We start from the raw sequence: 15,850 nt of genomic DNA on the forward strand, positions 1-15,850 counted from the left end.
CTGCACCACACTTGACTCCACATTTCCTCAGGAACTGAAATGTGTTCATTTCTCTCTCTCTCTCTCTCTCTCTCTCTCTCTCTCTCTCTCTCTCTCTCTCTACACACACACACACACACACATACACACACACCTGTGCAGCTATATCATTCCATCCAACTATTTTGTGCTGGTACCGCAGCTTGACCGGGGTGAGGGGTTGTGTCCAGTGGAAAAGGAGGTGCAGAGTGGGAGAGAGGGTAACAGACGGAGAGAAGGAAGCAGATGCATGGGATATGAATGTGACAACCATAAGATGTGTGCAGTGCACATTGAGGTGGAGATAGAAAATAGGAAAAGGGTGACTGTGGAGAAAAGGGTGTGAATGCAGGATGAGTGATACTACAGTCATGGTGCCAACATGGAGATGGGGTTGGGGTTGGGGCAGGGGCTAGCAAAGTGCATTCAAGGGTTGCTGGATTGAAGGGTATGTTGCAAAGACAATTCTCATTGACATATTTCAAAGAGGCTAGTGTTGTGGTGGTGGTGAGAATATAAATGACATGGATAATAAAGTAGCCACTGAAGTTGAGAGTATTTTGCTAAGCCATGTGTTCACCCACTGGGTTGTCAAATCTCTTCTTTGCCTCACAATATGGTGGTGGTCACTGATTCAGATAGACGGGTTGGTGGTCACACATGCAAAATATGATGTGCAGATGTTACAGCAGAGCTGGTACTGATATGGGGGCTTTCGCAGGTGGCACTTCACACTTCATCATGCACTGCCCACAACACACTTCACCTGTGGCCACAATAATCTAATCAATGCCACATTCCATCTTGTGCACCTGTGGTCTCTCCAAACACAGCCCACAGCCACCCGCCATGAAGCCTCCTACTAGTCCCTTCCTCTCACTAACTCCACCCAGTGGAAAACCCCATCCCTGTCAAGCTGCAGCACCAGCACAATGCGTATTTATAATGCCGTTTGGCTTCCTTCCATCTTGGACCTTGTGTGTGTGTCCACTGTTCTTACAAAGTTCTGTGTTTTATTATTTGCCTTTCAATGACTCAGTGCCTCCACCATTTGGCAAGTTGTTACCTTTAATTCTTAAATATTTGCATTCCAATATGATATATTCATTGTTCTTTTCTTCTTTTGCCCCCCCCCCCCCTCTCTCTCTCTCTCTCTCTCTCTCTCTCTCTCTCTCTCTCACACACACACACACACACACACACACACACACACACACACACACACCTGGAGAACTCCATCAAATGACAACAGTGTATTTGAACTGGCATTCGAAGCAGGGTACAGACTAAGTTTTTCTCTGCTCTGCTCACCAACAAGACAACCTAAAGAGCTAAAACAAATGTTATGGAACAATGTTGTCACAGTACAAAAACCAGATCTTCTGGTAATAACAGCTGAAACAGGAAGTAAATTATGGTTTCTACTGGAGCATACAAAAGCATAACATCTATAGTATGCAACTAGTGCACACTCATAAAATGGATCAGATCGAAGGTAGTGTTTCGATCTTAATAAGGAATACCAATTTCTTTCTTTAGAAGGTTCTTGAGGAACTGCCACCTGTGAAATCTTTGAATTGAGAGAGCAGCCTATTTACCTCATTTTATCAAATCTCCCTCTAATAACAGTGTGTTTCAATTTAATTGCTAAACGTACAGTTCTGCATCTGTGGTCTGCCTGTAAAGTGAATTACTTTTAATCATTGTGGAAATGTTAGAGAATTTGATAACAACAAAACATATAGGTAGTAGGCATTGGAACAGTGATTGATATGGGGAAGAGAGAGAGCACCCCCCCACCCCCACCCCCACAAGTATGTATCCTTGTAGCAAGCCAGATAGGGTTTTTATGAACAATTTGTCTCTATTTTGCTCTATCTTTATATACTTCTTGTCTTCATATTGTTCCCCAGTTTTCTCCTTTAGTCTTCAGATCATCCTTAAATCTGATCCATCCACCTTGTTCCGAATCATCCTATAGGTCTTTTCTCCTGCAGATTTCCATCCAAGTATTGTTCTGGCAACACACTTTATGAAAAAACTGGATCAATTTTTTACTTGTTTTGTACTTTTAGTCTGGCAGTTCCATTCCTTGCTATTGTATTTCCCAGGTAATTTAAGCACCCACACATTCAATTTTCTGTCCATTTAGCATCAGGTTGCTCTGAGCAGATGTCCTGCACATAATCATTGCAATAGTTTTGCTCTTGCTTACTATCAGCTGATACTTTTTAAACTTAGAGTTCCATTCATACAAGATTCCCTGTACCTCTAGTTCTGTTTCTCCCCAAATAGCTACATTGTCAGCAAAGACTAAAGCACTGAGATAACAATTTCCTATCTCCTTTAAAATCACACCCATAAGTGCAATAAAAAATTGTGGAAAAAATGCACTACCCTGTTGCACTCCTCTGACCTGATTCGGTTCGATCATCCATTACCTGCTTGTAACAACTTTTGCAGCCATCATATACCATTTGGATCTTCCTTATTAGCAAGTTTGGAAGGATTAGTTTTTTAGCACTCCCACATCTTACAATGTTGTAAGTTTTTTGGAAATACAGAAACACAATTGAGAGATCTTTAACCTTTTGCCAATACTTTTCATTAACTGTGTTAACTAAAAATGTGAAATGTGTTGTTCCCCTGCTGATTCTGAACTATGTTGTTCCTCTTCAAACTGGTTTTCTAACAACAATAATAAACTTTTTCAATATCTTAAGACAGTGTTATAATAGGGTGATTGCTCTATAATTAGAAAACTTTATCCTACTTCCCTTCTTGAACTGTGACAACAAAAAGTAACATTATGTACTATGATTTATCTTTTCTGTGTTCTTGAAAAAATTGTACACACCCATCTTTCTTTGGCACCGGTGATGCAACTCCTCGTTTATCAGTGCGTCTCGTCGATCGTCCCTTCCTGAGGCGTCTGAAGGATTCACGTAATGACTTTTTGAAAGATTTTCGTCTTGAGATTGGAGCATCTCCGGCACCAGACAGATCTGAGTAAACAAAAAATTCAAAAATAGAATAATTTCTAATCATATGACCTTCATTTTAGAGTGACACTGATAATCTGTACAGCAACTTCAAAACACTTCCATCAATAATGAAAATGGTTCTGTAGGGAGAAACATTTTATTACTAAATACTTTTAATATGGCTTGTTATGCAGCTTTCTTATAACAATGCTTTTGTCATCTGATAAACTTAACACTTCTTGGCATATTGTTCAGAACAGCGTGGAAAGCTGGTGTTTACGTGAAGCCAACAACAAAATTATTGTCAAGAATGCTTCCAAACTATGTAGCATGAAATAAAATTGCCGAGAACAAATATTTTTGTGCCGATGATTGACTTTTAACCTTAGTTATACTGGAACCTATCAGTATGCTGATGAATTACAGTTTTTAATACCAAGGAAGGAGAGCACAGAGCACTTACTAAGATGTGACCATCACCTTAAGTGCTCAATCCAAGGACTGGTTGGCTGCAGCCCGATTTGCTGCAGTTCACCGGTTTTCACGTCTTGCTGATTTATTCTGAATTTCTGTGTTTAAGTTCCAGCAATGTATTTTGTGATTTGATTACTGTAATTCACCAATACTGAAAATAATATATTAGAGACTGTTAGATCCAGTATAAATAAAGGAACTGAAATGAGAAGAAACCTTGTCTTCTATGGGCAATTCTCTTACTAACTGAACTATCCGATTACTACTTCTGATCCAGCTTCACAACTTCAGTTTCATTCTGCCAAGAGCTCTTTGATACTTTCCAAACTTGGCCGAACTTCAGATAAGAGTGTGGTATGCCAGATAGGTTTGCAGGAAATATTTCATGAAGTTTGCAACATAGAAGAAAAGTACGGTCAGAACTGAAGCTGCGAAGGTGGGTTGCATATTGTGCTTTGGTAATCCTAGCTTTAGAGAGTGGCCAATGAAAGGAAAGATCAGGTTGAGGCTCAGTCTGAAACAAAATTTCAATCAGTCAGGAAATTTTACAACACTGCACGTTCCCCAACACTGCAAAAACATTCACTGCAGAAACAGTGCTCGAATAAGTCGTCCCTGTTTCCATTGTGTCTTCAAGAAGTAAAGATTGGTGGCTACCGAAGGGCTATTAATCATTCAACTGCTGTGGACATCCCATTGTACCTCGCCACAGGTGCTGTGGAAGTGCACCACTCTGCACTTCTCGCAGTTCTGTAAAGGGTTTACTTGTGATATGTGATCAGCCCCTGAGTGTTATAGAAGTGTTTGGAAATGGTGATTCTCTCCCAGGGCCCTGCCTGATGTGAACATCTTAACACTCACAGCCATATTTCTGGCCCTTCTATCCAGTAGCTCATCACAGTTTGGTTAGCTTAGTTGGAATATTTGATGGTGAAATTTTTTGTTGATTCTCGTGAATTGTCTCTCTTGTTGGTGCCTCCAGGTGTTTCTTGTTATTTGTATTTGAATGTGTTCCTCCTGTTATCCTGTTTTATACTGAGAACATTACAAATCTGCAAAGAAAATGATACTATTGTATTTGCACAGAGTAAAAAATCCTAGTAGAAATCACATGAGATTGACTTTTTGGTTCTAAAAATTGTGATGATTCTTTTACATAATTTCTAAGTAACAGGCCTGCAGCATGTAGTTTAACACATAAACTACAACATGTGTAGCTGCCAGTTCTTCACACTCCAAAGAATATGAAAGAGCTGATCAAACTTTTGGGGAAGTAGAAATATTTAGTGGCATTTTTTATTGTTGTCAAGGGTGGGAAGCAATTTTAAGGAATGTTATTATATGACTTCTGTAAACGAGCAGATGGAAAGAAGATTAAGGTTTAACATGCCATCGACAATGAGGTCATTAGAGACAGAGCACAAGCTCTTAACATTTCAGAGACTGGGAAGGAACTTACCCCTGCACTTTCAAAGCACCCATCCCGGCATTGGCTAGTAGCAAATTAGGGAAATTGTGGAAAATCTAAATCTCGACAAATAAAAAGTTGCCAGTTTTTTTCGATGTAAAATTCAGATACAATTCCAAGCTTTCGATGACTTCCTTCATCGTCGTCATCAGGAGCTAAGTAGGGCTGTCATGAAGCTCGGGATTTTATCTGAATTTGATGTACATCAAGACCTTTTTATCCAAGAACTCCATTGCGAAAGACTTAGCAGAAATAAATCTAAATGGCCGGATGCAGATTTGAACCTTTGTCCTCCCGAATGCTATGGAAGTGGATAATGGCCAGTTTTCTTCATATTTCCAATACATGACTTTATGATATTCATAGTAAATTAAACCACTCAATCTTATTCATACAGCCAGCCAATCAACAAAGTGAATAATATGGGCTCCAACCAATTTTATTGTTTCATTGGTATTTAACTCCTGATGGCTTGTGTAAATACTTGAGGCCATTAGTATAGATATGTACTCTGGAACACTTCTGTTTTCTGTGAAAATATGTTCCGCTCTGTGTCTGAAGTTACAGCTGAGATTACTTCAATTCAGTGACTGGAGGAGAAAATTTATTTTAAATAAAGATCATCATCACTGAAGTTCATAGTGGATCCCACATTGAATTTTAGCTGCATTAGAAGCTTTTAAATGAGGAAGGCCCACTCTAATTGGCGACCAAACCCCTTCCCAACTTTGGACACAATACTGGTTTCAAAAGACAGCAACTGACTATATCTCGGTGTATGAGGTACAGGATATACAGGCAAATCACCTCTCAAAAACTGGACTAGTTTTGTATGACAACACTGTATGGATATCTTGCTAGCTGTTCCTTCTGTTAATTTCTAGAACTACCTTGAAAGAACCAGAACTGAAAGTAAGATCTGTTGTTGCCACTGACTGAGCCATTGAGTGCTCATATTATCAGAAGTCTAGTGTGTGCTTGTTAGGTTTTGCTATTTGCTGTAATTCTGCTGCAAATATGGCACGTTTTTTAAGTGAGCAAGAAATTTTGGAACCTGAAGAGGCCAAGTGTTAACAGCCTGAAGAAAACTCCCATTCAGGTAAGATTCAGTCTGTTACAATTTTCTGTCTCAAACATTGTTATTACAGATATGAGGTCTGTTCAAGAAATTCTGGAACATTTGTAATTTCCTGCCCGTGGCATGTTGGAGCAAAATGCTATTGGCATCCCCTGCACATGCCTGTGTTTAATGTGTAACTGCTGGAAGTTTCATTGTTGTACATCTTTAGTTATTGTTCAGAGCAGTGTTGAGTACAACGGCGTGTCGCACAGTTTGCGAATTTCAAGACGGCAGAGAGAGGAGCAACACATCTGCGTTAAATTTTGCGTGAAACTCAAGAAAACCTTGGCAGAGACATACCAAATAATGCAGAAAGCCTATGGTGATGAGTGCTTAAGCTGCACTCTGTATACGAATGGTTCCCATGGTTTAAAAATGGCCGTACGGAAGATGATCCTCATTCAGGACATGTACTGCTGACGCTCTTGTCACAAATGTCAACGAAATTGTGCAGGCCAATCAAGGACTGAATGACAGAGATTACAGAAGAACGTAACATTTTAATTGGATCATGTCATGGAATCCAAACACAGCACCTAGGAATGTATCATGTTGCCACCAAGCCCAGCCCACAGTTCATGAGTCAAGACCAGAAAGACCTTCATCTCACAATCTGTGAAGAGCTTTCAGATCGTGCAAATGAGAACGATATGTTCCTTAAGAGAATCATAACTGGTGATGAGATTTGGATCTACAGTTACGATGTTGAGACCACAAGGTTCAATCTTCACAGCGAGTCAGGAAACGTTCTCCCTGATCAAAAAAAGCTCGTCAGGTCAGGACAAATGTCAAAGCCGTGCTGAAAATTGTTTCTGACTTTGCAGGATTAGTTCATAATGAATTCATGACACAGGGGCAGACTGTTGATAGAAGATACTATTGAGATATGTTATGACACCTGTGAGAAGGAAATGTCCTGAAATGTGATGGGAAAATTCGTGGCTCTTTCATCATGATAATGCACCCACACATTCACCCCTGTTGGTGCGTGACTACTGTACAAAAAACGAAATCACTGTGTTTCTTCATCCTCCATACTCTCCCGTCCTGGCCGCTGCAGACTTTTTTTTTCGTAAGTTGTAAACCCTGTTGAAAGGACAAAGATTTGCAATGACAGACAAGATACAAGAAAATTCACAGATGGTGCTTCACGCGATCCAGCAAAAGGTGTACGAAGACTGCTTCAGGAAGTGGAAAAGGAGTTGGGAACATGTATCAGTTTAAGGAGGAGATTATTTCAAAGGAGACCACGCACAATAAATAAAAGTAAGCACAGAAAAATTTTTCGGAAACTTTTTAACAGACCTTATAAAGCTGCAGTAATTACTACTTAGTTTTGTTATATTGGTCTCCATCTCACCATTTTTAGAGACTAATCTCACGAAGAAGCTGTTTGCGAGACCTTTTTCAAAGAGGACGAGTCACAATCTATTAGCAAAACAAGAAGGCAAGAAACAAGCTGGTACTGCCCTGACCACAACGTCTCTCTTTATGCTACAGATGCTTCCATGCAAAAGCCAATTATGTGTGCAATTGCTTAAGAACTCGCCTTTTACTTTTAACTGTCATCATTACCATAAAATTTGTAATAACAACAATCCTACTTAGTCTTATTCCATATACAGATGGAAAAAATTAAGCTTCAGAAGGCTACAATTATTTCTTTTTGTAACTGGAATTACAAGATTAAATGTAAAATGTCACACTCAATAAACAAAATAATGACCCATCCCGCAAAGAATAATGGAACTGTCAATACATAAGTTCCGAGGAATAAACTGCCGACAAGCATCACGTGCACTTTACTTGCGTGATGGTGACTCCCACGTAGCCTCCCTGAAGTAGAGTAGAGCTCGAGGGACATATGGGAATTTTTAGGTATTCATTGACCCACCCTGGACTACCATACCAGAGTCAGTTTCTTCTCCCTCTGGCACACCTCGCTTGCTAGAAGTGGTGGGGTGTCATTTTCTGTCATCACCTATTCTTGTCCTGGAGGCTGTATCAATGCCATCTCTTTTTGTTGTTCACACCATGTTGTCATCTGGCAACAGCATGTGTGCTGGTTTCACTCTGTCCAGTGAGATAGTTTACTGTTTCCTGTTCCTTTCAATCTGTTTTATATGTTCACCTCTTAGTAATACTTTATTGTGACCAGAATATGGTGATTGGAACAGCAGTCATACAACATCTAGTTTTTTGTGCATGAACAGTTTGCCTATGCCATGCAATAACTTTGTTTTGTGCAGGGCTTGGCCATAAGGTGGTTTCTTCTGATCGTGCAGTAAAATACTCCACTGGCAGTTGCAGTGCTTCCCCATAAACTAACTCTGCCATGGAAGCTTCCAACTCCATATTACAAGTGGGCCCGAGGCCCAACAACACCATTGACAATGCTGAAGTCCAGTTTTCATCCTGGCACATCAGAACAGCTTTTAAAGTTATATGCCACCTCTCGATCATGGTTTTACTTGTCAGGTGGTAGGCAGCTGAGTGCTGACGTGTGAATCCTTACAGTTTGACTAGTTCCAAAATAATGCTGATTCAAACTGGCGGTCTTGGTCTAAAGTCACATTCAAAAGACATCTGAACTGTGCAATCCGTGTAGAAAAGAATTCTCGTGCCACTATTTCTGCAAATGGCACCGCTTCTGCCCATTGCATATATTGGTCCACAGCCATGAGTAAATAAAGGTATCCCTCTGAAGGCATCTGTGGTCCGATGATGTTAGTGGACGTGCGCAAATTGTTCCGTAGTGGTTTGGGAACATGCTAACCAACCTTACATCCCTGGCACATCAAGCCCATCTTTTGGCACCTGATGCGTTCCCTCTTAGCACTTTGTCACACAAAGCAGTAAGTTTCATGCTGGCTTTTGCTCTTTGGTGGTCTAGTCCATGAACACTATGAATGATATCTTCCATGATACCTCAGAAACAAAAGGTCTAGGTTTGCCTCTTGATACGTCGCACCAAATGCTGACCTTTGCCCATGCCAGACATATTTGCGAATAGCTAGACATACAGTGATGTGGGCCGGGTATATCCCCAGTGGGAGGGAATTTATAAAATGGGAATGTTGTCAGGAATATTTCTTTGGACCGGGAAGATCCCCAAGATTGGGAATTCATGAAAATTTTTAGAATTTGAATGTTTCAACACTTATTAACAGTTAAAGAACCTTAAAACTAGGTTAACCAAGTAAATTCATACATTTTTAATCCAAGATTTATCGTTCCACACGTTAATTTCCTTGCAAATTCTATGCAAAACATAATTTACCATAAGTCTGGTGGAAAAAGTAATTTAAAATATTCGCTAGGCCTACTATTTTTAGGCAAGTTGAAACCCCACATTTCTCTGAATGAAACCTAAACTTACAAAATATTTCTCTGGATGTGTAGTTCTCAACCGGCCATTATCTGTAGTATTTTTTAAATTTTCCAAATAAATGATTACATGTGTTTCACTTTCAGAATTCAGAGACTTCTCATTCCATGTGATGAATTATGATTTATAAATTTCTTTTCCGAAATATCGCAATCACTTTCACTTTTAGAATTGTTAAGTCACATTTTACCATGTTCTATGTCAATAAAATCACTTGTATTTTCAAGTAAAGCATAAATCTTGGCCAGGTTATTCACATAATTTTTCCCTGAAATGTCATTTTCAAGACTAATGTTCACAAAATTTGCACGAGTTTATTTTAAACTTTATATCATAAGATACCTCTAATGGCGATGGAAGACTTAACGAATTGAATAAACAAACGTCCCTGTGTATTTCAGTAACTCTATATGGCATATCAATATTATAAACTCGGTTTTTCTAAAAGTTGATTATTTTGACGTTGGCAGTTCTAGGAAACGCGAGAGTCATAAATGTCTATGCTTGGCAGTTCTATAGCTAATTCTTTGATATTTAAAACACTGAAAACCAAAAACTTTTTTCATTTCTAACCAGGATTTTAAGGCCAGAGCCATATAAGATTTAATGATATAATTACTGCTTTTACTTTTAACAATTTTTTGAGCCATCTTGCTAATTAATCATGAACTCCCAGGAATTTATGAATTTTGGGAATATTGCCGGGAGTATTTCTTAGATTTTAAATTCCCAGGAATTTTAGAACACTATAGACATATTTGCCAAAGCTGCAGTTCGGTAGTGTTGTCCCGCTGGAACAGCCATAGTAGTTGGTCTGTGGCCTGTGCTGCAAACAATAATTCATAATCAGTGGTATGCTGCCTCTAATGATTGTTGGTTAGTGTCAACTACTACAGACAATGATGTGTGAGGTACTGGGTGTGTTAACAGAACTGCCCTTTGTAAATCTGTCTTCACCTGGCTGAACACTTTCTGCAATTCTGTGGTCCACCATGGGGGCCTTCGGTTGCTCACAATGTTCCCAGCTTGTGCTGCTGTCAACAGTGCTTGGGACTGACCTGATCTTGGCAGGTGTTGCTGGTAGAAATGTACTGCCTCTAAAATTCTAAGCTGTCAATAAGTTGGTCACAGTATTTCGTCAGTTATAGCTATTTTGTCTCCAAGGGGGCGTTTTCCATCTGCTGACATTGCACGCCTCAGAAATTTTACTTGCCGCTGTCACAGCATGCATTTCACCTCACCGGTCACTGTGCCAAACTTGTTAATTCACTCGGAAACAGTCCTGCGATGCTCTTTGCGCAGCTCCTTTGACTTCGAGAACACCGAGATGTCACCCAGAACGAAAACAACACTGCAACCCTCTTGGCACCTCGTCTTATAAACCACTGCCACGTCTGCGCTGCATTCTCGAGGCAAAATGGCATCCGGATGTACTCAAATAACCTGAACGGCATTATGATAACTGTCTTCAGTATGTCTCTTTCCGCCACTGGTATCTAGTGGTATGCCTTTTTGCAGTTGATGACAATAAATATTGTTGCTCCTGCCAGCTCATTGACAAAATCCCTGATGTTGGGTACTGGGTAATGATCTGGGAGTGTACAGGTATTTAGCAGCCGGTAGTCACCCCGAGGCCTCCTCGTACCATCTTTCTTTTTCATTAAGTGTAACAGCGACACCCACGGGCTGTCAAATTGACAAAGCACGCCTGCTTTAAGCAACCCCTCAACTTCAGTCTCAGCCACAACAAAACAATTCGGGGCTTCTCCAACACAGTTGCAATACTGGCTGACTGGCCGAAGTACGAATGTGGTGCACTGTGTTGTTCAACACAGAGCTTGGATCTCACCTCTTCTTTGTTGTGTTGTGCAACACACACAGCAAAAGTGTCACTGTGCCACCATTTTCGTCCCGTGTGACCCCTCTGTGCACGCGGTCCACAGTGAAACGTGCTTTATCCTAGTGTACCCGTGACTACTTCACAGTATTTCTTAATCTGTGTCTTGGTAATATTTACTTCAATCTTCACGTGTCAGAAGAAATCCGCACCTAATATGGCACCTGTGCCACTGACACCACAAATTGCATCTGCAAACCCAAATCCACCTTCAAATTAAGAAGTACTTATTGGTGACTTACAGATGTGTTCACAGGGATGTGGCTGGGACCTGTAAAACTCCGTAACGGAGTAGGTAAACTGGTCAAATTACTCGCAATACTGTGTCCCTCGGTGGACTCACATTCTCACTGAAGGAGCTCTCGTCGTTACATCGTGGCCTGCTGCATCTACTGCTAGCCGCTGCTGCCATCCTGGTACCGACAAGGTGCTGTACATTTTGTTGTTCTGTCACCAATTTGCTGGTGATACCAACACAGCCACTCTCATCGGCTTACTTCAGTAATATCACTGTTCCTCGGCTTTCGCCCAGACGAGTTCCTCCTCCGCCCAGATTAGTTAGTCCTACTCTCTAATAACTAGGACACTTGCCTTTGCAATGTAGTAACTTGCTCTGTAAGTTCTTGCAGTTGTTTCATCAAATCTACCTGCTGGCCTTTGCACATTGATGCTGTCTGTTGTTGCAAACAGCCATCTGCTACTATCATTACCCATACTGCTAATTTACTGTCTAGCATTGCGTAAACTTTAGTCAGTTGTTATTAACACTTGGACGCCCTGTTCTTGACAAGTCATCACTGCTGCCTTGACCGTTCCAGCCAACTGTGCAAACAGTTGTGCGTCAATGCCGTATCTTGTCAAGCTCATTTCACCGACAATACCCAGCTGCTGCATATGTTTATTTAGTGGTTTACACATTATGCTGACTAATACATTTTTTAAACAAGTAAACTGCTGAACTATTGGGGGCTCGAGTGTAATATCCATACCAATTGGAGTTGCTCTGGCATCTAATGCGTTCACTGCCACGTCTAACTTTGTGCGTTCATCCACTACCTCGTTTTGCTCAAATACTATCTCCAGCATCGTGAGCCGTAGCTCTGGTTTGTCAGGCAGGATTTGTGGCATGCACTGTTTCATTTGCAGCTTGCCTGTCGTTGCACACCTGCTGTCAACTGTTGTATAAGGGTTCACTAGTGAAGTATCTTGCTCCTCCACTACCAACTGCAGTTCCTTCATTTGGGTCTCGATATCATCACAAAGGTCTGTTAAATGTTTTTCCACGCACTTCTGTGTCATCTCTTGATCCAATGATATCATTTGACTCTGCATACCTGTTTGTATGTTTGCATTTCTTACGGGGTCACCACTTTATAGCAATCCTGCTCAGACTTATTTCATATACAGATGAAATATGAAACTTCATAAGGCTAAAATTACTTATTTTTCTAATCACAATTACAAGATTAACATTTTACCTTTAAACTCAGTAAACAAAACAATAATCCAACTCTCAAAGAATAATGGAACTGTCACTTCAGAACCAAGTGCTGTTCTCCACAAGAAATGTTCTCAAAAATTTCCAAGGAATAAACAGCTGACAGGCACTGTGTGCTCTTTACTCGTGTGACAGCAACTTGCACAAATCAAACGCAGAACTAAAATAAATATGAAAAATAAACACCACAGCTTTGTCTTTTTATGTGTGTATCATCTTTTAAGACATATTCAACCCAAATGTACTGGTATCATTTTAAAATAATAACAAACGGCTGGTTTTCAGGGCCTGAAATTTTTCAACTGACTGGACCTCACATAAGAAAACAACTTTTCAGACAGTTTGCAGAAACGGTTACAAAGTATTAAAAGGAGAAACTTAAGAGAGGAGAAATTGAGTTTATGCCGGTTGACACATTCACTGGTACTCAACCTGTGTAACACAAGATAATTGTAGAAGCTGACTGCTTATAACACCAAAGACTTATTTCAAAAGTAAAAGTCTTAAAGCAAGATTTATGTACCAAAGAGCAAACTGCAATGGGTTGATTAAAACTAATATGGGGCAGGTGGCCTCCATGACTCGCTTCTAGGCTCAAGTAGGATTGAGAAATGGAACAGAAAGTTTGTTTTCCACATTATGAAACTGTTTCTTATCTTTCACACTCTCCACTAGATGGTGACGAGGTGAGTTATTCATCTACGTAATAAACACAGAGAACAGCAATTGTATTGAGACTTAAAACAATTTTAATATATTGTTTATGTTTCGGTTCCAGTTGTGCAAATCTACATAGATCTGATGATGATCCTGGGAGATCAAAACTAGTCATATGTGCAAGAGGGACTGAAAAATAAATGATATATTAATGCTGCTTTAATATTCATCTCTGCTCAGAGAACTTGCAGAAACATATGCAACAGAACACAGGAAAGCTGATAGAGGGGGATGCTCATATAACGAGATGCATTTTCCAAATTTTTTTGCGCGGATGCACTCCATGAAATGTGTGCTAACTTGGTGATCAGTTGGCTCTGAATAGAAAGTATGACAAAAAACGAGATATGAATGAAGAAAATGTGACCTATGAGAACATACTGTACTCTTGCTTCATGACTCACCGCATACAGAAAAATAAGTAATCATCAACTGAATGAGAAATGTGGACAAAGTAGATATGGATTACTGCCTTCATCAGTATCAGTGTACCTTTTTTTTTCTTTCTTTTTTAAAAAAGACGCGCGCACACACACACACACACACACACACACACACACACACACACACACAGGAAATAAATGTAATGCACGTAAACAGTATTCAAAAACATACTACTTCTGATGGGGAATATTTTAAAGACTGAATTTTCTATTTCGGCCTTCTCTGTCATATTCCGTTCTGATACTAGTGTGAACACTGCGTAACTGGATCGATTGGGCTGTTTTATTTTAAGTGGGCAAGTGTGGGCAAGAGCTGACTCATGGGCAGTGGGGCAGACAGATCATATCTTAGACAAATACGGTATATGCCTCAGCCAAATGCCCACAACCAGAAGAGTGCAAATGGCTTCTGCACAAGACATAACAAGATAAAAATGTGATTGAATAGGGCCACCTGATTGGTAGCCTACTCCATCTGCACCTGCACACAGGAAAGCTGACAGGCAGTTGCAAACTGTAACCGGCTGGAATAGATTTTGATCCACTGACTGACATTTTGTATGATGAAAACTTGTTAGGATTTTTCGTCAGACAGGTTGGCAAAATTTTACTTTTGAATCCATTAAATGTTTCTTAGATTGGCTTCCTTCATTAATTTTGGTTTTGTTCAGTTTCTGTTTGTCAGACTGAATTCCGTTAAATCTGTGTTGCAATACTCTTTGGTTTTGGAGTAAATTCTAGCATAGCGACCGGACCACAATGTGTGTGTCCCTCTCCTTTCTAGCACTGGTCAGCATATGCTGGTCTAAGGTGAGTTGTACAATGGTTTTGAATTTTATCTATTTCCGTTCCATCTCTATATTCAGAGCTAAACAGTTGGTGTTGACTAATCAGATATTTCTCCTAGCTTTCTTAACATTCCTTTTAACACTTGTAGCAAATGATGCTATAACAGCCTCAAGATCAGTAATGCACTCCTCTACAATAACCGATTTGAAAAGTTTGGGTATATTCGTTATTAGGTTGTCCAAGATATTACCCTCATATCTTTGTTTGCTCAACGTAATTTTCAGATACAACATTTCAGACAAACATCACTCAAATCCCTGTCTCTGGCACCAGTTTCAATCACATGACTGTCCCATTCAATAGCAGCCAAATTTAAGTTTCCTCCTACTCCAACAGCATGATAGAAAACTACTGATACTCTCAAATTTCTTGAAGCACTCTGCCACTGCAGCTCCTGAGCAGGTGCTCTGTAGCTCCTGAGAAGGTGATCTGTAAAAGCATCCGATTCCCACATTTGATCCACAATTGATGCTTACCCTCATCCATATTATTTCACATTTGGATTCCACTGTAATCTCAGCACATACTACAGAGTCATGCATCACTCACAACAAAATGAGCTACGGCAAGCTGGTTGCACCCAGTGTGTTCAATAGTCTCTGGCAGAATATCTTTAACATCTCTGGCAAGCATACTGAGTGTACCTCTGGCTTTCTTTCCCAAAGTAGGCCACTAAACCCTACATAAGAGCCATCCCTTGCTGGCTCAAATACGCTGTGAACACTGGCGAGAATCATGTACTTGTAATAAGACATCTGCGTGGCCTGTTCCAACATTCACCTCGGGCTCAGACATGTGCAATCGTACCAGTGTCTACACCTCATATTCAAGTGTTGACAAATCAATCCCAACTTGTGCACTGGAAGGCACAGTGACATTGAGGTTTCCTGGCTATATCGGCAGCACTAGAAGTGTCACAGCTTTTTCACCCTGAGTCAGCATACAGGTAGCGCAGCACAGCGGACTAGCAATTCTGAAATTTCTCCATTTTTCT

The 15,850-nt window shown here is 40.2% G+C and overlaps 1 protein-coding gene across 7 annotated transcripts in view; it reads right to left on the bottom strand.

Annotated features, from left to right (window-relative positions):
• LOC126235704 (lethal(2) giant larvae protein homolog 1) overlaps nt 1-15,850 on the bottom strand; it is a 337,149-nt gene that overhangs the window by 132,092 nt on the left and 189,207 nt on the right. For all 7 annotated transcript variants that reach the window (XR_007544801.1, XM_049944464.1, XM_049944463.1 and 4 more), the window contains one exon: nt 2,876-3,023. Coding sequence is in view for 6 of the 7 variants with exons in the window: in XM_049944464.1 (XP_049800421.1) it covers nt 2,876-3,023 (148 nt within the window). In the remaining variant the exon portion in view is untranslated. The remainder of the gene's footprint in view (nt 1-2,875; nt 3,024-15,850) is intronic.

The sequence above is a fragment of the Schistocerca nitens genome, chromosome 2, assembly GCF_023898315.1.
Source record: "Schistocerca nitens isolate TAMUIC-IGC-003100 chromosome 2, iqSchNite1.1, whole genome shotgun sequence".
Lineage (NCBI taxonomy): Eukaryota > Metazoa > Arthropoda > Insecta > Orthoptera > Acrididae > Schistocerca > Schistocerca nitens.